Source organism: Eriocheir sinensis, chromosome 21 (assembly GCF_024679095.1).
Source record: "Eriocheir sinensis breed Jianghai 21 chromosome 21, ASM2467909v1, whole genome shotgun sequence".
Taxonomy (NCBI): Eukaryota; Metazoa; Arthropoda; class Malacostraca; order Decapoda; family Varunidae; genus Eriocheir; species Eriocheir sinensis.
In genome coordinates this window covers 10,159,383-10,182,271 of record NC_066529.1, presented here as the reverse complement: position 1 = coordinate 10,182,271, position 22,889 = coordinate 10,159,383, and the positions used below count along the sequence as shown (strand labels likewise).

Genomic DNA, 22,889 nt, shown 5'->3' with positions numbered 1-22,889 from the left:
AGCTTTAAAAACATGACTATACTACATGACATCAACCACTTCATGTAAGACAGTGACGTACGTGGTGTTTGCCTCTGCCTGGCACTGACAGGAAAGACCTGCCATGAGGTATTCCAGTTTTGACCCCAGCAAAATCTGCTAACAGCTCATGGGAGGGATTAACATGCATGTCACAAGCTTGGAGGGCTTTGCATCATCAGTTTGTGGATGGTATATTTTAAGACTATTTGTAACCGAGGGTAGTAACCTGCAATAACAAGACTTCTGGGTCGACTACTATTTACAACTTTTGAAACCTGGCCTGAGGAGCGACATAACCTCCCATGATACATGCTCAGTGTCAATAAAATATGCCTAGCTTCATGGGAAAGTAAGGAGGATTTCTTTATTTTTCAAATAACATGCCGCTAGCACCATGCATTTTTTTTTACAGCAATGTAAGAGGCTTAAGGGCAAAAGTAAATAAAGCCATAAAAAAAAAAATATATATATATATATATATATATATATATATATATATATATATATATATATATATATATATATATATATATATATAATAAAAGGAGCCTGTTAAGCACTGCTTCTGTAAAAAGGAGATAGTCTGAGTGGCCAAAAGGGAGGGACATTTCTTGTTGGAGAGGTGTCTTGATACCTTCACTTTACTGTACACCAGGGTCCATGTGCACAACAAAAGTTTGAGATAAAGAGCTCTACAAGTAGGCATGTTTTTCTCTATCCCATTTTATATGACAATATGTATATGTAATTTTTACTAGTCTTTTTGTTAGTACACTTTCTTAAGTTTCTTTAGTATCTATCTGCCTCCCTTTGCAGCAAAACAACTCTAAATTTTGGCTGAATCAGCAATAGGTGTGTAATAAATAGATGTAAATAGCTGAGATGTATTGGAAGGAGGGTTTTAGTCAACATGCCATGATTACACCCACCACAGGTTCAAGGGCCAGTGGGACAGAGATGAGCACTGAGGTTGCGTGCAGCAATAGCGTATGCCCCCAACTTTATCTTTACTTAATAAAAAAAATTACCCGCACCAGAATGAACTTAGACCAACCACCAATACCATTCCAGAAAACCTATATTCAAGAGCTCAGTCCTCCTCACATGAACTAAATAATAAATCAAAATTAAATAATATTAAAAGAACAATGAAAATAAACACTGATGAAAACAATAAACAAATCTGAGGTAGCTTATCAGCTTTTGGCATGCAGGTAAAAGTCTATAGTTTTGTGATCCCCCTTTGAAGAAAACAATTACTGCATTTACAAGTTGTAGTCTCCTGGATGCCATCTGTCTTCTGAGTAAGAACCTCAAATTCCTAAACAGCCCCACTAGCCTAAGCAGGACTTTTCCTTTCCATGGCAGTAGGAAAAATAAGCAGTAGGGGGTTACAAGTATTCCTACAACAGGTTTTGCAGCATTTCACATAATAATTGTGAGAGTCACAAGTCCTCCTGACCCCTACAAGCTGGCATGTAATGGGGTGCCCTGTGCCCTCCTTTTGCTGCCTTCCACATCTAACCTCCTGCCATATTTTTTTCTCATAAGACAGTTCAGTCCTGTAATGGACCACAAGAAGGAAAACAACACCTCACAAGACAAAACAGGGTCATCATTGCCAAATAATTTTGGTAAACACTATCTGAACTGCCAGTAATAATTAAGAATACATCAAAGCTACAATGAAAATTATTACTTTCCCTCTCCTTCCATGGAAGAAATCATTTGACTCTTTATGAATCTAAAAAGTCAACGTAACATCCTAAAGCTGGATAAACACCACAACCAACATGAACATCCATGTTGCCCTGCCTCCACCTGTCCATCAGTGCCATGACATTCTATTTGTCCGTAGGCTAAACATCCGTCACCACTTCTACTGAAGCAGTGACAGCTGACCAAAACCTAACAGATATAGAGGTATACATGTGTTTTGTGGGTATAAGTGTGTGTGTGTGTGTGTATTTACCTACTTGTGATATATGGGAAAGAAGCTATGCTCATACAATCTCATCTCTGTACCTACAATAATTAACTTTGTCTTGAATTCATGAATCGTCTTTGCATGGACCACAGCCTTTTTCAGGCCTCCACTGTTTTTTGGTGGAAAGCTGTTCTTCTTAATATCTCTTCTACAGGCATCCTTTTTCATCTTCCTTCCATGGCCTCTTGAGTGTGTGTGTGTGTGTGTGTGTGTGTGTGTGTGTGTACATACTTGTTTTTTCTTCAAGAAATCACCTGCTTAGGATTTTTTTATAAGTCATTAGGAAGGTAGCCAAGGGAGGTTAAGCTTTGCCCCAGGGAATCTGACATGACCACACCAATCGACATCTTGTTCACTCAGTTGATGACCCTCCTGAGTTTGCCATCCCAGGGCTGGTCAGTGTATAGTATGCATAAATTATGAGTTGTATAGAAACTAGCTGATGGTTTGCATGTGATTACACCAATCACCATCACACTAATGGTCCAATAAAGTTGGAAATATTACAAACTGCAATATCTGAGGATTAAAATCAACAGAAATCCTTTCAGCTGTGGATCCTGATGGATGTCTTTGCAAACCAACTACAAACCATATAAATAGGTGTATAAAAAATAACAATTAAACATAAATGAAATACTTCCCTAATAGTAATTATCCATTTTGAGAGTACTTATATTCTTCATTTTTATAATTCATGAACTACACTCTACTTGAAGGTATTGATCTAATTACAAAGATAAATAAATCCAACATCCCACATAACCATCACACCTTGTAACCCTAATGTGTGTGTGTGTGTGTGTGTGTGTTCCATGACAAGCCAAACAGGGTATTGCTACACTCTTATGTCTGTGTAGCACTGAACTGGACCTCTCCATGGTACAGCTGGTTGAGCAGGTTACAGGACCACTTAATAATCCTGTCCATGGGTAGTGGGTACACAGGGCAGGTGAGGGGGGGGGGGTGAATGTGTGAGGAAAGGGGGTGGGTTGGGAGATCGGGAGAGGTGGCGTGCATGGGAGAGGGGAAAGGGGTGAGTTGGGTGTTGAAGATGGGGAGAGGTGGGGTGCATGGGTGAGGGGAGAGGAGGTGGGATGTATGTGATAGGTGTGTGTGTGTGTGTGTGTTAACTTCTGTCATCTCTGCACTAATGCATTGCTGAGATAAACTTAGGGAGGAAGAACACACAAAACCCACCCAGGCATAGATTAAATAACCCAAAACACCCCAGATACACCTGTAGAGAGCCAGGTAGACAGGGCCAATTAGTGCTGTTTACCTGTCTTATTGGAACACAACAGCCGGGCCTTGATCCATGGAAATCCTCACTGGGGCCAATCAGGTGGTTGTGGCGTTGCTCCCTTCTTTATTCCTTGACTAATTTATCCTTGTGTGTGCGTGTGGCTTAGTCCAGTCTTATTCACCCAACACCTTGCAGCAGAAGCGCGGGGCTCCTCATGTAGACACACACGCACGCACTCACACGCCTACTGACGGGGCCTCCTGCAGGGTCACACAAAGCATGCAGTCGCTGTACGTGGCACTGGTCGACACTTTTCCCGTCACAAGCCACGCATGGGGCCTTAATTATCCTCTAGACTGACTGGCTATGGGCAGGCCGCTTCCCTACACCCCGGTCGCCATTTTGAACAAGGTTGCCGAATGCCGACTCTCCCACTCGTGTGTTTCCTCGTGGCGCCGCCTTCAAAATTTACCTTGATAGAGAGGTTTTGCTCGCTTCCTATAGCCCCAGTTCATCTATCTACATCAATGAACATATAAAGAACAGTTATTCTCCGTGCTGAAACATATACTAACGTTCCTTCCTTTTTTTTATAATAGCTACAGAGTTTTCTATTTATTATAATTTGTTTCCTAAGTTAGTGACCGAGACTTTTAACACTAAGTCCTTTTCGTATTCAATGGGGGACAACCACAAGTATGCTACTGCTTATTCAGATGAAAGATGTGGGATTGAGTTGATTTTTATTACCACACGAGCATTGTTTAACAGCATCAAATGTCATGCATGCTGTCACAGGGACTGTTATATTGTAAAATTTCACAGATCATTTTTGTGTGAGAACATGTTGCACTGGCTTTCATCACTGCCAACGACTATTAATTACAACATGGACAGGCACAATAATATATGTAAACAGGCGGCACCACCGGGTAATTCACACATTTACAGTTGCTCGGCCTATTAAGGGGGCAACAAACATTTCGATTAGGGAATTACCTCCACATATACACCCAGGCAAAAAGAAAACTTATTGAATTAAACCATCTCCCCATAATAAAGGAGATTGCTCGTCCCTCGCTGCGGCTCTGCCTCCCGATATTTCTACAGAATTTCCTCGCCCGAGCCTCCCGATTTTCCTCGCTTTTCAGGTGTCGGCGCGGCAACACTGCGTCCCGACCCTCCACAGACCCGCTGCCAACGAGACTTATACGCGGAGCAAACCTTGTCTTTTCCACTAATACTTCCACTCACGTCTTTAAACCCTAATATCCGCCATTAAACCACATGCAAAATTTATCAAAGAACGATTACAAGAGATGCTGGTCAACGGGAAACGACGAGCCCTAAGTAAAACTGGATCCGTTTCGAGACATTTGAGTTGTCCTGCCTCACCACACCCTCCCATGGTAGAAAATGGTGATCCGCTGCCACCACAGAAAACCAGCTGTTCCTTGGCCTCCACTGCTTGATAACGGAAATAATAACGAGGAAAAGGGCGCGCTGGAAATAAAGGCTACAGACGGGGCCGCCCTACACACGTCTTGTTGGTGGGAGCTCGTGGGTATTGTCAGAAATAAGAGGGTTAGAGGCCACCCCTTCACCGCCACCTGATCACTCTGACATTTGTGAACTAATGCCGAGAGATGACGAGCTTAAAAGTAATCCCCCCGTCGCCTAATACATATTGTTGCCTTCTTGTGTCGCAACTTAACTTTATGTTGCTTGATGCTTAATGTTAGTTGTTTCCATTTATTGTTATGTGATAGGGGCCAGATATGCGTTATTTGCTATGCCAGAGAGAGAGAGAGAGAGAGAGAGAGAGAGAACTTGCTCAAGGGTGTGAAGTTTCATCCTTGTACTTTTTCTTTCTTCTTCAGAACAGACATGAGCTGAAAAAAAAATCCACCACACTATGACCTACGTAAAGTGATTTCCGCATCATTGGAACTAAATTCTCTCTCTCTCTCTCTCTCTCTCTCTCTCTCTCTCTCTCTCTCTCTTGGACACTTTCAAGAGGGGACTATATTAATTTAAGACACCTCTCCAGCCTATCTTTGGAACTTGTATTTACTCTCGGAAGGAGCAGCGTTTTGCGGGCTTTTATTAATTATTTTATTGTTTCCTTACGCTCTTGTATGTCCTTGACTGCCTCCATTGCAATAAAAAACCACAAGGCGAGTTAATGGATAGAAATCATTTAATTAGTAGTCAAAGGTGATATGGACAGAACCACCGTAATATTGATAAAACCACGAAAACTGTGCGTCGTCATTTCTATAAGATGCGACCTGTGTATTGTTTAGACTTTAGGAGATAATGTATACACTCCCTATACATACCCTACATATACATATCTATACATATACATACCTGAAGAGTCCCCTCGATGAGCAGACGTGGATGTGAAAAGAAGATAGAGTAAAGTGAGAAGAATAAAAAGGGGTTACAAATAATATAATGAATAAACAGGTGGGTGTGGACTATCTTGATCAATACTCGGGAAGGGATTAGCTCAGGTGTTCCATATTCTACTGAGCTTGTTTACCACCTAAGGCAGTTCTTCAGTTATCAGTAGATTCCTTTGGCTTATCAGCGTCAAAATATATTTCTCCCTAATGCATTTTCCTCTGCTCATGAATAACATTTAACAGACTTTTTAAACGTCGTATTAGTATTTATTAACAGTTGTATGGCTAGTTTGTCTTTTTAATTCCCATGAAGAGTTAGTTAGAAGGGTTAGATTTTCACAAAGACGACATAGTACAAACTCAATAAAAAAATGATGTAGAAAAATTAACAAAACCAACTGACCGCGCCTTGAAAAACGGGTCCAAACAAAAAACAAAGAAACAAATCAGCTGCAATATTGTTGATGGAAACTAATACAACGTTTAAAAAATCAGGCAAAGGTTAACACAACATATTTAACCGGTTCATTCTACCCTTATTTTCTTCATCGCCGCTGTCACTGAGCTGTCTATTATTTCTGCTTTATTCAGCTCTTATATCCTTCCTCACCCCTGTCACCGAGCTTTTGTTTCCATTTTATTTATCTCTCATACCCTTCCTTACCCATGTCACCGAGCTTTCTATTCTCTCTTTTATTTTTCTCTCATTTCCTTCCTTATTACCGCTGTCATCGAGCTCTGTATTCTCTCTATTTTGTTTTCCTCTCATTTCCTTCCTTACCGCTCACCGACCTGCTGTCCTCTCCCTCTATTTTATTTTCCTCTCATTTCCTTCCTTATTACCACTGTCATCGAGCTCTGTATTATCTACTTTGTTTTCCTCTCATTTCCTTCCTTATCGCTCACCGACATGTCCTCTCTCTCTCTCTATTTTATTTTTCTCTCATTTCCTTCCTTATTACCGCTGTCACCGAGCTCTGTATTCTCTCTATTTCCAACGGTACAGTCTTTGTGGAAACGATCAAATGGTTGCCCCTTGTAAGGAAACGCAAAGAAAGTACTTACACTACTTACGTCCTGATCAGTCTATTACTTACACTACTTACGTCCTGACCAGTCTGTTACACTACTTACGTCCTGATCAGTCTATTACACAACTTACAGCCTGATCAGTCTATTACTTACACTAGCTATACTTACGTCCTGATCAGTATATATCATTTATCTATTCTCCCTTGCTTTCATCGGTCTGCATTTTAGTAAACACTGCAAAAAGTTAACATCATCATCAGCTAAACCTAACATTATGCCAGTTAAGGTTCCTACAATATTTTCCTCTGGCTGAGTTTACACTAATTGCTTATTCCATTGGTCACGTTCTTACCTTATGTCCGTCGATCATCAGGGTTTCTAATGTTTTAATAATTAATATCCATAGTAACCAAATCTTAAGTCTAGTTTAAGCCTGACTGTTCAGACGTCGTATTAGTCTTTATTAACAATTGTGTGGCTGATTTATTTATTCTGACCCGTTTTTCAAGGCTTCATTATTTTTTTACACCACTTTTCATGACTGAGTTTGTAATATGTCGATCTAATTCTGTCAAAAAATCCATAACTTCGTCCCCAAAATGGAATTAATCCGGTAGGAGCGGGGATCATGTTTCTTAATGGTTCCTCCAAGCGAGAAAAATGAGAAAAAAGAACCTCATACAAACCATTTCATAATATATATCAAGGCATTTGTGATCAGATTATGCATCATCTATTTTGGGAGGTTTATATCATGGCACAAATTTGGCCCGTCGCTGCTACCGGGTTAAAATGGCAAACTAGCCACATGACAGTTAATAAATAATAATACGACGTTTATATAATCAGGGGCAAGGATTGTGTTTATCTCCGTCGAGAGGATCGTGTGTTGCCATGCTCGAGAAACACAGTGATGTAGCCAAAACTTTATTGTGTATGAGGTGTTGCTGCGTACGGGACTGGCAACACTACTAAGTAACATTCGAACGTCTCTCTCTCTCACTCTGTCTCTCTCTCTCTCTCACGGTCTTATGAACTGATGTTGAGTATATGCAATAATAATAATATAAAAATAATAAATGCAGAATTCACTAAACAACACAGTGATGGGATTGAAGAAGCTGAGAAAGGGATGGATGGAGGAAAGGAAGGAAGGAAGGAAGGCAGGAAGGGAGGAAGGAAGGATGGTGAAGATAAAGCATAACTGAAGGAAGATGGGATGAAGGAGGAGCAGGAATATGATAAGTAAGAGTAGAATGGAGTAGGAATGGGAGTAGGAGAAAGAACTAAAAGAAAAAAAAAAAAGAGGAGAATGAGAATAAGATAACGAGTAAGAGAAGGATAAGTAGGATTAGGAGGAGGAGGAGGAGGGGAGGTAGGAGGAACAGGAAGGAAGATGAGGAGGAGGAGGAGGAGGGATAGGAGGAGAATGAGTAAAAGGATTAAAAAAGAGCAGGAGTAAGTACGAGGATGAGTAGAGGTAGGAGAGATGGAAGGAAAAAAAAGAGTAAGTGAAGGATAAGTAAGAGGATGAGTAGGAGTGATAGGGAGAGATGGAGTAAAGAGATGGAGTAAAGAAAAGGCTGTAGGAGGAGCAGTGAGAAGGGGGAGGGAGGGAGGGGGAGTAATAAGGCTACTATAGGATTATGGGCCATATTATTAAACGCATCGGGCTCCCACTATACGACTGTTTTCCAAGGCCGCGGAGAAGACTGACCAGGTTTTCATGGGTGGTTTTCCCCTTCAAGATGCAGAAGTCGTGTTAACCCCTTGACTGCGGATTTCCTACAGTCAGACCTCATCAAGCTACAGGAATGGAACAAAAAGTGGCTGCTACAATTCAATGAAGAAAAATGTAAAGTCCTATACCTTGGGAGGGGATATCCAGGACACCAATACCACACGGGAAACACTCCACTATCCACCACAGAGGCAGAGAAAGACCTGGGAGTATATGTTTCCAGGCTACCAGTAAAGGCTAAATCCGTGCCAATCGCAGCGGGGCAAATTTTCCGTGGATCTTCAGTCAAACCACGATTTCCGCTGGCGTGGTTCTCATATTTCCGTGGTTTTCTGACGTGTCCACGATCTTCCAAAGTTAAGGTAGATTTCACCGAAGGATGACGGTATTACTCACCATCATCATCATCAGCAGCAGCAATAACAAGAAACAAATGAGAACCACGCTAGCGGAAATCGTGGTTTGACTGAAGATCCACGGAAAATTTGCCCAGTGTAATAGCCCCTTAAGGTAGATTTCACCGATGGACGACGGTATTACTCACCATCATCATCAGCAGCAGCAGCAATAACAAGAAACAAATGCGAACCACGCTAGCGGAAATCGTGGTTTGACTGAAGATCCACGGAAAATTTGCCCGGTGTAATAGCCCCGTTAAACTAATACTAGGATCACAAAACAGTCCATGAACATCCCATAAACATCTACGAGAGACTTTTAAACAGGCGAAGTGAGGCGCTACATGATAAGTTTATGAATATGGGTGTATGATGTTTGTGGGGCGGGAAGAGGGGGGGGGGGAGGAGGGGGGTTACATGGCTATTTTCTTAACACTAACCCTTAACAAAAAATGCTGTCGATCCCTCACTACAAGACGAATTATTAACATTCCCCATCCACATGAGAAACACACACCTATGTTATAATTATCACGTGTTTTGTTGCGGCCGCGAGCACCTTCAGAGGACTCTTCGGGACACGAGCAAGGAAAGGAAGGAAGGGGAAAGGAGAAAGGCGGTGAAGAAGAAGAGGAGGAGGAGGAAAAGAAGGGGAGGATTGGCGGTTTTTCAGTAGTAATCGTCGTCAAGGTTAAGGAGGAGGAGGAGGAGGAGGAAGGGAGGAGGGGAGGGAAGGAAGAGAACGGGAAGAGGAGGAAGAGCAGGATAAGGCTTGGCGCTTCTCCTGCTGTGGTTATCGTCGCCCTAGTGCCTCTTCCTCCTTCACCGCGTACTGGCGTCACCCGTGGACTCGTTCAAGGTAATGTCTGCTGCAGGGGGCACCGTAGGGGGGGTCGCGGTGGTGACAGGGGGCGGTGGCTGGTCTCCCTGGCTCTCTCCCTGCGTCTGCTCCCCTGCTAAAGTTTCTGCAGGGGCTTCAGTCGGTGCTGGTGTGGCCGGTGTAGTGGTGGTGGTGGTGGTGGTGGCGGGCGTGGTGGTTGTGGAAGTGGTGGAAGGAGGGGTTGTGGTGGATGGGGTGGTGGTGGGGGGTTCCGTGGTGGTGGTGGTGGTAGTGGTGGGCGGCGGCGTGGTGGTGGTCGTGGTGGTCGTAGTGGTGGTGGGTGGTGGTGGCGTGGACATGGTCACCACCTGAGGCACCTCCCACTCCCCGCAGTAACCGTTTAGGATGGGCTGCGCCGACACGCCTCGCCTGGGGGAGTAGTCAATCAATCAGTCATTAAGGGCATGCTCCAAGAGGCACGTCGCCTCACCCACCCTATGACACCTGCCTTCTGAGCAAGTCTCCATGCAGACCTTTCCATCCTCAGAATATTTCAATGACTTCCTCAAGCCACGAATTCCGGGGGTGTCCTCTTGGCCTCTTCCACTCAGGATTGTCTCTTATAGAAACAACCCGGTGAGCAGCGTCGGCTTCTGAGTGGCGTGCTACATGGCTGTATTGCCGGAGCTGGCGTTCACGGACTCAGTGTAAAGGGCTGTGCACGGACTATACATGTAATAGGCCTCGAATCAGTCTCACGGAGTATTCGTCGGTTTGACAGATCATTCCAGGGATATTGCGAAGGCACTTATTATCAAAGGTATCAATCTGCCTCTTCAAATAATTATTCAGTGTTCATGTCTCAAAGCCATACAGTAAAACAAGGAGCATAAGCGACATGAATATCCGAATCTTTGTCCTTTAGCGCATGTATTGACATAGTAATATTAGTAGTCGCAGTCGTAGTAGTTGTAGTCGTAGTATTAGTAGCATTATTAGAAGCAGCAGCAGTAGTAGTAGTAGCAGTAGTAGTAGTCGTCGTAGTAGTAGTAGTAAAGAGTAAAGCCGGGGGCCTACGCTAAAGTTGCGCGTGACCTCGATGCTCATCTCCGTTACATTGGCCTTCCCCACCCTTCCCCTCCCCACCCAACATCCCCTTGTACCTCCTTCCACCTTCCATTCCTCACCTGAGCATCCTGCATCGGTGCTGGTCGAGGCGGTATGCGGCGATGTCGACGGAGGGCGCCTCGCTGAACGGCACGGACCACAGCCTCTCCGCCGCGGCAGACGCCCTGGGCCACAGCCTCGGCAGCAGGTTGGTGGCGTCCACGTATTCGCCCCACATGGCCGCCTCGCCGCCCAGCACCAGCGCCTTCTGCTGCGGGGTGCCTGCGGGCGAGGAGAAGGTGCTGGTAAAATAATGTTCAGGTGTGTGTGTGTGTGTGTGTGTGTGTGTGTGTGTGTGTGTGTGTGTGTGTGTGTGTGTGTGTGTGTGTGTGTGTGTGTGTGTGTGTGTGTGTGTGTGTGTGTGTGTGTGTGTGTGTGTGTGTGTGAAGGCAATGTATCTTCAACATCTATAACAACACACTACTATAACCTGTACCACGATCAACACCCCCAACACACACACACACACACACACACCAGCGCCACTCACCCTGGAAGTCTGTGGGGTCACACTTGTAGAAGTTCTTCCAGTCCTGGCCGTAGGTGATGTAGTTGATGTACCAGCAGGAGGACACGATCACCTGGTGGCCCGCCGCCGTCAGGTCCTTCACGTACTCCCGCCAGCCGCGCATCTTGGACGGCGAGAGAGACACGTCCTTCCACACCTGCACCACGCTCGTGTTGGCCATCTGGCGGAGGACGAGGGAAGCTTTAAAAGGTGCAGTCTGCCATCTAGCGGCGGACGAGGGAAGCTTTAAAGGCCCTAATACATTAGCAATCATGGTTGCACAATCATGATTGAGTTATTTCCATCGTGTGTGGGCATGACTGAAAGATTACGCAAATAACTAATTATTATTATATGTATTAGAAGTAGTAGCAGTGGTCGCAGTAGCATTCTTCTTCTTCTTCTTCTTAGTAGTAGTAGTAGCAGTAATAGTGATAGTAGAAGTAGCAGTAGTAGTAGCAGTAATAGTGGTAGTAGAAGTAGCAGCAGCAGCAGTAGTAGTAGTAGTAGTAGTAGTAGAAGTAGCAGTAGTAGTAGTAGTAGTAGTAGTAGTAGTAGTAGTAGTAGTAGTAGTAGTAGTAGTAGTAGAAGTAGTAGTAGTAGTAGTAGTAGTAGTAGTAGTAGTAGTAGTAGTAGTAGTAGTAGTATTATTATTATTATTATTATTATTATTATTATTATTATTATTATTATTATTATAAACAGTAGCAATATAATCATGACCGTTACCTCCGTGCCCCGGTCCGCCGGGTCCTGCCAGGTGATGTAGTTGAGCGGCGTGAGGTCGGCCAGCTCAAGGACGCGCTCCACGTAGTGCTGCTCCACCTGGCGCACCTCCGTATAGTTGTGGCGGGCCATGAAGGCGCGCACCACCGGCGAGCTGGACCAGCACGGCAAGAACACCTGCACGCCGACAACCGGAATGGAATGGGTGAAAGGCAAACGTCATTAGATCACCTGAACCACGAAAAGACATGAAACGCCACTCCCCTTGAAACTGAATGAGTAAAAATAAAGTCATGAATGACGCGCCACGCCACGCCACGCCGCCCAGAATTGAATGAATAGAAAAGAAAACGTCATTAGAACACCTGGACCACTTGCCGAAGACATGCCACGCCACGACACATGCAAAGGTGAACTAAAAAAAAATAGACGAAAAAAAAATGATAACACCTGTCTCCCCCACACGCTACTTAAAAGTTGAATGAAATAATGACGAAAAAAAAAATGTAAACATCTGTTCCCCTCCACACACACACACACACACACACACACACACACACACACACACACACACACACACACACACCTCGTCCAGGCCCATATGGATGTAGCCGTCCACGAAGGTGTGTTTCAGGTCCACCAGGAAAGCCTTCAGGAAGTCGTACACCTGAAACGGAATCATCATTATTATTACTATTATTATTATTATTATTATTATTATTATTATTATTATTATTATTATTATTATTATCAGTGGTAATATTCGTGCTGGTGGTGATGATGGATGTAGTAGTCGTAGTAGTATAAGTAGTAGAGGTGTTGGTAGTAGTAGTAATAGTCGTAGTAGTAGTAATAGCAGTAGTAGTAGTAGTAGTAGTAGTAGTAGTAGTAATAGTAGTAGTAGTAGTAGTAGTAGTAGTAGTAGTAGTTTCACTCCATCATCTATTGCTCCATATGATTATAAGATTAAGACAAACTGATAAGTACACCCACCCCTACACACACACAAAAAAAAAAAAAAAAAAAAATCACAACCTGAAACCAAACTTAAAACAGAACAATATATTTTCACCGAGAATCACACACACACACACACACACACAAAAAAAAAAAAAAAAATAATAAATAAATAAATAAAGACTCACCTGTGGATTAGTGGGGTCAAGATTTTCGTAGGCGGCGTGGTAGGGGTAGTTGGGGGTACCCGCTGTTTTGCCGTCACCGTAGCAGGGCGTCAGGAGGTCTGTGAAGGGGGGGAGGGAGAGGAACACATGAGCGGGGTCAGCGGGGTGGGAGGGACGGTGGTGGGGGCATGATAACAGAAGGCCTATGTATGTTTGGTGTCATGTAACCTGTCTCATCTTTCTCATACATATTACTCTTTGGTGAGTGTTAGGGGGGTGAAGAAGAGGGACGAGGGACATAATGAGCAGGGCGGGGCGGGGCGTGACAACAAGGGGGCTATGTATGTGTGGTGTCATGTAACCTGTCTCATCTTTCTCATTCATATTACTCTTGGTGAGTGTTAGGGGGGGTGAAGGAGAGGGACGAGGGACATAATGAGCAGGGCGGGGCGGGGCGTGACAACAAGGGGGCTATGTATGTGTGGAGTCATGTAACCTGTCTCAACTTTCTCATGCATATAATTCCCTGGTGTGTGTGTGTGTGTGTGTGTGTGTGTGTGTGTGTGTGTGTGTGTGTGACAAGCCTAATCTTACATGGTATCTTCCATATTTCCCCGTAAAGATAAGTATTGGTTGAATTCCTAAAAAACAAAAACAAACAAACAAACAAACATAATAATAACCAATAGAAGCAGCAGAAGCTAGGAGTGAATATGTGTGTGTGTGTGTGTGTGTGTGTGTGTGTGTGTGTGTGTGTGCGCCCCCTCCCAGCAACAGGTACTCACGCGGGAAGGCCTTGCCGAAGCCCTGCGCGTGGCCGGGGGTGTCGAACTCGGGGATCACGCGGATGCCTCGGTAGCGCGCGAACTCCACGATGTCCATCACGTCCCGCTGCGTGTATACGTGGCGGGGGGTGTAGGCGCCCTGGGGGAGGAGGAGGGGGAGGCTCATTACACCTACAGAACAAGGTTAAGGTGTGTTGGTAAGTGGAGGGGGGGGCTGAAATTGTCCTCTCTAATGACCACTCTTCTCTGCATTTTTTATGAGAGCGCTTTAATGTCATGACAAGAGCGAGCACTTGTTTTTGCGCTTGAGTTGCTTCCTTTACTGTAGAAAAAAAGAGTGAGGGGGGAGGGTGTAGGTAGGAAGAGAGTGTGGATGTACTCTGTTAATAACTGGTCGGGGCTTTATTGTATTAGGTTAAATTTAAAGAATTTTCAAACGCATGATAGGCGGCAAATTATGGCATAAATTAACACAGGAAGAACTCATTATGTTATACAGAAAGTCTCATTTAGTAAGGAAGAATAGATGTTTTTTCTGAGTCAAGACTTACAGTAACTGTTAGGAGTTTTGTTAGGTTAGGTTAAGTTAGGGAATTTTCAAACACATGATATCCATAAACCTATAGCATAAATGAACAAAGAAAGCCTTCACTTTGTTATATAGAAAGGCTGATTAGTATAAGGAAGCATAGATGAGTTTTTCTGAATAAAGACGTATGGTAACTTTTGAGGTTTTGTTAGGTTAGGTTAAGTTTAGGGCATCTTCAAACACATGATGGGCGACAGCTTATGGCATAAAATAACAATGAATGGCCTCACTCAGTCAGATGATAATAAGTTTCAATCGTAAGGAAGTATATATGATTTTCCGGGGTAAAGACGAATGGTAACTGTTTGTGGTTTTGTTAGGTTAGGTTAAGTTTATGGTATCTTCAAACACATGATAGCCAACAACTTATGGTATAAATCAACAAAGAATTACCTTACTTTGTTGTATAGAAAGTCTCATTAGTAAGGAAGCATATATGAATTTTCCGAGTCGCGACCTATAGTTACTGTTTGGGGTTTTGTTGGGTTAGGTTAAGTTTATGGTATCTTCAAATACATGATAGGTGGGAACTTATGGCACAAATCAACAAAGGAAGAGCTCACTGTGTCAGATAATAAGTCTGCATAGTAAGAAAGCATTTATGAATTTAGGGAGTGCATATATATTGCGACTGTTTTTGTTATAGCTAGGTAAGGTTAAGGATCTCTTCAGGCACACGACAGCCAGGGGCTTGGGGTATAAATCAACAAAGAATGGTCACTTTGTTATAAAGAAAGTCTCATTAGTAAGGAAGCAAGTATGATTTTTCTGTGTCAAGACGTATGGTAATTGTTCGGGGTTTTGTTAGGTTAAATTTAAGGTATCTTTAAATACATGACGGCCACCAACTTTAGATAAAAATCAACAAAGAAAGACTTCAGTGTGTTATATAAAAAGTCTCATTATTAAGGAAGCATATATGATTTTTCTGAGTCAAGACGTATGTATGGTAACTTAGGTTAGCTTAGTAAGGTATCTTCAAACACAAGATAGCCAGAAACGTATAGCATAAAATAGCAAAGAAAGACCTCCCTTTGTTAGATAATAAGTCTCATTTACTCAGGAAGCATGTATGATTTTTTTTCTGAGTAAAGACGTATAGTAACTATTCGGGGTTTTGTTTGGGTAGGTTAAGTTTAGAGAATTTTGAAACACATGATAGGCGGCAAATTATGGCATAAATTAACAAAGGAAGAACTCATTATGTTAAACAGAAAGTCTCATTTAGTATGGAAGAATAAATGATTTTTCTGAGTCAAGACGTATTTTAGTTGTTGCGGATTTTGTTAGGTTAGGTTAAGTTTAGGAAATTTTCAAACACATGATATCCAGAAACCTATAGCATAAATTAACAAAGAAAGCCCTCACTTTGTTATATAGAAAGTCTCATTAGCAAGGAAGCACAGATGAGTTTTTCGGAGTATAGACGTATGGTATTTTTTTGTGGTTTTGTTAGGTTAGGTTAGGTTCAGGGATGGAGTGAATACAAGAGCTGAGTAATCGATTACGAATACGAGTACTTCAAATTACAACGAATACGGATAAGAATTCGAATACACTGAAATGGTTTTAATTTGAATAAAAATACGGATACTTCTTGAACGTATTCATGACAACATTCATGAATACTTTTCATTGAAAAATACCTTCTTGACGTAACTGGGTATAGCACTGTTCTAAAGTTATGCAACAGTAAAATGAACTCATGAACCTGTAGGCTACATACATGACTATTATCCGTCGGCCCAGGAGGCTAGAGTTGTGAGGAAAAACGGCTGCTATTTCCGATGATAAATTTTGAAGTATTTGTCAGATTATTCGCAGAATACGATTTTTTCCCTTGTATTCGGATACGAATGAGAATACTTTGATTTCTATCAATAATTATTCGAATACGAATACACTAAAATACGGTACTGGAATGTATTTGATTACGAATACCGAATGTGAATACTCCATCCCTGGGACATAGGTAGGAAGAGAGGGTGGACGTGGGTAGGACGAGAGGATGGATGTAGGTAGGAAGAGACGGTGGTTGTAGGTTAGGAAGAGAGGGTGGTTGTACGTAGGAGGAGGGAGGAAACACATAACACCTACTTGGAGGGAAGGAGTAGGACGTAAGGGGCTCATTATTACACTCAGGAACAGAGCGGATACATGACGTGATTGGAAAATACCCTTTGATGCTTGGTATTACTATGAGACTATTACTATTACTACAAAGGGGGAAAATAATATAGAGAGACCCAAACGAAGTCCCCTCGGTGAGAAGACATAGGTATGAAAAATATGACAGTGAGTAGAGCAAGGAGTAAAAAAAAGGGGGAGGGCGGGGAAGACAAAAATAATCCCTAACGAGTTACCAGGCGGGTGTGGACCTTTGTTGAGTTTGTCCTTCACTTCACCACACCCAAAGCGTATTTTTAGGATTAGAAACTCCTGTATAGGCAAGGGCTCTTTTTTCCTACTCCTCTTCTTCTTCTTCTTTTCTTCTTCTTCTTCTTCTTCATCGTATTGGGACATGTATACAGAGTGGTAGGGAGGGGGAAGGATCGGAAAACAGGTACCCACAAAGTTACTAAGAGATGAACAACAAAGGCAGTGAGTGACGTGACGATGCGGGGTAAGGTAAAATCTCTAACTAGTGAATTCAGTACCATGCAGTTAATTTCCTTACAGTATAGGGAGTAGGGACATGTATACGGAGTGGTAGAGGGGAAAGGGGTAAGGGGTTGGACGCATAGGTATAGCTAGTAATGTTAAGGGATGCACAAGAGAGGAAGTGAGTGAGGTGAAGTGAAGTGAGGTGAGGTAAAATCCCGAACAGGTCAATTCAATGCCTGTCAATATATGCAGACTATAGAACGGGGGAGGAGGGAAGGATTGGAAAAGATATACCCAATCAGTAATTAAGATATAAATAACAGAGGCAGTAAAAGAGGTGAGGTGAGGGCCATGAGGTGAGGTAAAATTCCGAACAGGTCAATTCAATGCCAGTCAATATATGCAGACTATAGAGCGGGGGAAGAGGGAAGGATTGGAAAATAGGCATACCCGATAAGTTATTAAGATATAAATAACAGAGGCAGTAAAAGAGGTGAGGTGAGGGCCATGAGGTGAGGTAAAATCCCGAACAGCTCAATTCAATGCCAGTCAATATATGCAGACTATAGAACGGGGGAGGAGGGAAGGATTGGAAAATAGGTATACCCGATAAGTTATTAAGATATAAATAACAGAGGCAGTAAGTGAGATGAGGGCCGTGAGGTGAGATAAAATCCTTAACAAGTCAATTTACAACTTTTTGTTCACGTCTCAACTCAAGGACTCGGGGAAGAAGAGCAAGGACAAAACGGACGCAGGAGACAAGGACGGTGCAGTGTACGTTGCCTCCTTTTTTTTTATCCACACGACCAATACAATGAAGATAGACAGATAGATAGATAGATAATATATTGGCCACTGCAAAAAAAAACACGTATACATAATAATAATAATAATTTCGCAGTGAGTAACGGGCATTTTTTCATCATTATTATTTTTTTTAATCCCTTGAACTGTCTCCTTTGCTGTAAAAAAATCTAATGATGGTCTAAAATAAAACAACAACATATCATAAAAACAATAAGTAAAGCCACACTCTGCTTATAAATACTAAACTGTGTCACGACGCCGCTAAAATGCTGCATACAACCACACAAGCCTCAGAAACAATAAGACATGAATAAAGCTTAGAATGAAAAGGTATATACATAGAGAGTAGGCAACATGTGTTAAATACTCTAATGTTATGCAGTGTTTGGGGCATACGCTATAGCTGCGCGTGGCCTCGGTGCTCATCTCCGTCGCATTAGCTCAAGGGGTTAAATACTGACCAAAGAAAATAAAGCAAGACCTGAAACAACGGCAAAAGGTAACGTTAGGAAAGAGACTGAAACGATTAGGCGTGGAAGACAAAAAAAGAAAGGAAAAAAAGTCATCTAATCGCTGCTTCTATAAAAGGGTGGCCAATAAAGAGGTCAATTTCGGGTGGAGAGGTGCTTCTTCTGTATCATTATCTCTAAAAACACTCATGAGAACGCATTTTACCACTTTTTTGACCTTCAGAAATCAATGATGTCAGAGTCGGTAGCGTCTAAGAATGCTGAGCCAAGACCAAGAACATCAGTACTCACGTAGAGGGTAAGGTTAGGGAAGATCCTGGACTCGTAGGGGAAGCTCTGGTCATCCACGATGTGCCAGTGGAGGACGTTGAGCTTGTTCCACGCCATAGAGTCGAGTACCTGTAGGGAGGGGGAGGGGCAGGTCAGGGGGGGACAGGTAAGGGTCAGGGAGGTGCCACACTGTACCTATGCACGCCTCGTTACCTGAAGCATTGACTGACTGACTGACTGACTGACTGCTTAAATGACTGACTATCTGACTGACTGACGGAATGAATGATTGACTGACTGACTGACTCATTGACTAGCTGACCAAGTGACTGATTAATTGACTAACGAACAGATTGATTGACTAGGTGACTGACTGGCTGACTGATTGGCTGACTGACTCACTGAGACTGGCTGATTAATGACTGAATAGCTGTCTGCCTGGTTAATTGAATAACTGGCTGACTGACTAACTGCCTGACTGCCTGACTGACTAACTGACTTGATTATAGGGACGAATAGTGATTTCCGATTGTCTTTTGTCTTCCCGTTATTCACGTGGAAATATTCAAATCACTCGCCCCTACACAGGCTGAATGGACGCCTCCCCCGCTCCCTCTCTCTTCTCTTTGTTTCTTTTCTTTTTCTTTTCTCTTCTCTATTTCCTATTCTTTTTTTTTTCATTTTCTTCACGTTTTTGTTGTGTTTGTTTTCATTTACTTTAATTTCTTCTTCCTCTCTCTCCTTTTTTTTTCTTCTTTTCTTCCCACTTTCTTTTCTTCTCTCTCGTCCATTCTTTTTTCTCTCTCCTTTACTTTCTATTGTTTTCTTCTCTCTCTCTCTCTCTCTCTCTCTCTCTCTCTCTCTCTCTCTCTCTCTCTCTCTCTCTCTCTCTCTCTCTCTCTCTCTCTCTCTCTCTCTCTCTCTCATCTCTCTACCTCCCCCATCTCTATCACCCCTTCCTCTCTATCTCCCCTTCCTCTCTATCTCCTCTCTCTCTCTCTCTGTCTCCCCTCTTCTCCCTCCCTCTCCCCACTCTCCCTCTCTCCCACCTCCTCCTCCCCCCAACACTCACGTCCAGCAGGATGTTCTTGGGCAGGAAGTGTCGGGCGGTGTCGAGGAGCAGGCCGCGGTGGGGGAACCTCGGGGCGTCGCGGACGGTGGTCACGTTGAGGTGGTACTGCGGACGGGGCAAAGGGGTTAGTGGTGCGCTAAGGGGGGAGAAGGGACAAAGTTGGGGATGTGGGTGTTCTTCTTCAAGCTCTGGGGTGTGTCGGGTTGGGGAGGGGGAGAAGGGGGGCAGAGTAGGGGATGTGGGACGGGTGGGGAGGGACTGAATGGGGTTGTATGGGTCTTGAATGGGGTGACACAGGCATGAATGGGGTGGTAACGGAGTGGCGTAAGGGTGAATGGCGGTGTTTATCGAGGGACTACAAGTTGTTGAATGGGGGTGGTGAGGGGGGGTGAGGAGGGAATGGGGTGGTATCGGTCTTGAATGGGGTAGGGCAGGGCTTGAATGGGGTGGTAATGGAGTGGCATAAGGGTGAATGACGGTGTTTATCGATGGACTACACGTTGTTGAATGGGGGTGGTGAGGGGGGGTGAGGAGGGAATGGGGTAGTATCGGTCTTGAATGAGGTAGGGGAGGGCTTGAATGGGGTGACACAGGTATGAATGAGGTGGTAATGGAGTGGTATGAGGGTGAATGAGGATGTTTATCAATGGCCTACACGTTGTTGAATGGGGGTGGTGAGGGGGGGTGAGGAGGGAATGGGGTGGTATCGGTCTTGAATGGGGTAGGGCAGGGCTTGAATGGGGTGACACAGGTATGAATGGGGTGGTAATGGAGTGGTATGAGGGTGAATGAGGGTGTTTATCAATGGTCTACACGTTGTTGAATGGGGTTGAATGGGTCGTCTATCCTTTCCTCTCTGTTTCCCTTACACATCCTCATATTTTGTCTTCCATGTCACCTTTTTTTTAATGACAAAGGAGACGGCTCAAGGGCAACAAAAAAGGGTGTAGAAAAAAAAGCCCGCTACTTGCCGCTCCCACAACAGACGATAGTATAGAGTAGCCAAAAGAACCTACTCCTTTTCCTTTCATCCTTCCTCCTTCCCTTCTCTCACCCACGCCATCTCTTCTCATCCCTACCCTCTTCACACTCCCCTCACGCCACTCCTTCCCTTTCCCTCCCAAACCATCTCTTTTTTCCTTTCTTTCCAACTCGAACTCTCAGCATTCTCTTCCCTCCCTCTCTCCCTCTCTCCCTCTTTCCCTTCTCTCTCACCCACCATGATTTTTCTACTTAATCCTCCTCCTTTTCCCTGCTTCTCTGTCATTCCCTCGCCTCCCCATTCACACTTACGTCATCTTATCTACACCCTTACACCTATCCAGTTATCCATACTTTCTTTTCCTCTTTGCCTCCCCATTCACACTTCTACGTCTTCTCATCCCCACTCTCTCACACACACACTCTCTCTCTCTCTCTCTCTCTCTCTCTCTCTCTCTCTCTCTCTCTCTCTCTCTCTCTCTCTCTCTCTCTCTCTCTCTCTCTCTCTCTCTCTCTCTCTCTCTCTCTCTCTCTCTCTCTCTCTCTCTCTCTCTCACACACACACTTACACCTCCCCACCCTCACACTATCTTTCCCCTCCCCTTCCCTCACCTCCACGCCTCCCTATTCACCTCACACCCATCCATATTACCCTTCACTCTCCCTCTCAACATCACTCTTACCCATCTCTCACACCCACCCACACCATCCTTCCCTTTCCCCTTCCTTACACTATCCTTCCTTTCCTCCTTCCTTCACGTCCACGCTGCCCTACTCACCACGTCCTCCGGCTCGGCGATGTGCACCAGCTGTGAGAAGGTTTCCAGGCCTCGCAGGACGCCCCAGACGGTGTGAGCGTCCAGCTTTCCCGTTACCTTCACCAGCGGCTCCTCACCCTCGCCCTCCACTGCCTCCTCCGTCAGTAGTATCTCCAAGGTGTCTGTGCGCAATAGGGAAGACTCGTATTAGTACAGGGGAAAGGAGTATAGGGTAGAGGGAGGGAATTATAGGGGATTGTATGGATGGAAGAGGAGAGGGTAAATTTTTTAAATTTCTCCTATACATTTCTTTAGGGAAGACTCATATTAGTACGGGGAAGGGAGTGTACCGTAGAGGGAGGGAATTTTAGGGGACGGTATAAGTGGAAGAGGGAGTGGCTTATTTTTTTTTCATTCATTATGCCTTTTTTCATTTCTTTTATACGTTTCTTTAAGGGACTGTAGCGACGACGGTGGAGGGGAAGAGTTTATGACATGAAAACAAGAAAAACGTGGGGGACAGAGAAACAGAGAAAACTAGAACAAAGAACAGGGAAGAACATAGGACACAGAACAGATACGCACATGACAGACACACACACACACAAAAAAAAAAAAAAAGCACGACTCACCGAGGTAATCAAACGAACACACTCATGCAAGAAAAAAGACAAACACACACTAATAAAAACAGTACACGAAGATGAGGAAGAAGATACAGTATTAGGGAACAGACGGACGATACAGACTCAGACACACAAGAGGAAAAGGACAGACAGACAGACAGCGTAAAGGATTTTGATCTTGGAATGACAACTATATATGGACACAATGAGATAGACAGACAATGGAAGGAATACAGAAAGACGAACAAACAGAATGACCCTTCCACTCCTCCCCCTCCCCCTCCCCCCACATACACAGAGGACACGCCGGACTCACATGACTCGTAGTTGGGGTCCAGGTTGAGGTGTGGGGTGTGGTCGCAGCCCGAAGCCACGGTGATGTTGACGAAGGGCAGCACCGGGAGTCCCACGTCGGCCTTGGTCTCGGCGCCGATGAAGGTCAAGTTTAGATACCTGGGGGGTGAGAAGGACGCCTGTGTAAGTAAATTTTGTATTCTCTTCTCTTACCTTTTTCTTTCCTTTCCTTATCTTTCTCTTCTTTCTTTTCATTATATTTATTTTATTTCATTTCCTTTTCTTTTCTCTCATCTCTCTTCTTTATTTTTTCTTTTCTTAGCTCTACTTTTCTCCTTCTCTGTCCTGTTCTGTCCTGTTCTTCGACTATGTAACTAAACTCTGTCCTTTCCCGTCCTATATTATCCTGTCCTGTTCTTCCTCTGTGTAACTAAACTCTGTCCTGTCCT

At 43.8% G+C, this 22,889-nt stretch overlaps 2 protein-coding genes across 6 annotated transcripts in view; both read right to left on the bottom strand.

Annotated features, from left to right (window-relative positions):
* LOC127001659 (guanine nucleotide-binding protein G(I)/G(S)/G(T) subunit beta-1) overlaps positions 1–4,897 on the bottom strand; it is a 76,563-nt gene extending 71,666 nt beyond the window's left edge. Inside the window, exons 1-2 of one of the 2 annotated variants that reach the window (XM_050866627.1) lie at positions 4,796–4,897; positions 3,291–3,514 (exon numbers count right to left, since the gene is read on the bottom strand). The gene's annotated coding sequence lies outside the window, so the exon portion shown is untranslated. Of the gene's footprint in view, positions 1–3,290; positions 3,647–4,795 lie in introns of those variants that run through there. The other variant, XM_050866629.1, reaches the window with a different exon arrangement.
* A 2,714-nt stretch (positions 4,898–7,611) lies between these two features.
* The window catches only part of LOC127001653 (beta-hexosaminidase subunit alpha-like), a 70,095-nt gene continuing 54,817 nt past the window's right edge, over positions 7,612–22,889 (bottom strand). For all 4 annotated transcript variants that reach the window (XM_050866617.1, XM_050866614.1, XM_050866616.1 and 1 more), the window contains 11 exons: positions 22,463–22,599; positions 21,542–21,702; positions 19,782–19,886; positions 18,731–18,838; positions 13,967–14,105; positions 13,203–13,300; positions 12,644–12,724; positions 12,061–12,234; positions 11,314–11,512; positions 10,844–11,045; positions 7,612–10,085 (listed from right to left, as the gene is read on the bottom strand). In XM_050866617.1, the coding sequence (XP_050722574.1) occupies positions 9,659–10,085; positions 10,844–11,045; positions 11,314–11,512; positions 12,061–12,234; positions 12,644–12,724; positions 13,203–13,300; positions 13,967–14,105; positions 18,731–18,838; positions 19,782–19,886; positions 21,542–21,702; positions 22,463–22,599 (1,831 nt within the window). In that variant the 3' untranslated portion in view covers positions 7,612–9,658. The remainder of the gene's footprint in view (positions 10,086–10,843; positions 11,046–11,313; positions 11,513–12,060; positions 12,235–12,643; positions 12,725–13,202; positions 13,301–13,966; positions 14,106–18,730; positions 18,839–19,781; positions 19,887–21,541; positions 21,703–22,462; positions 22,600–22,889) is intronic.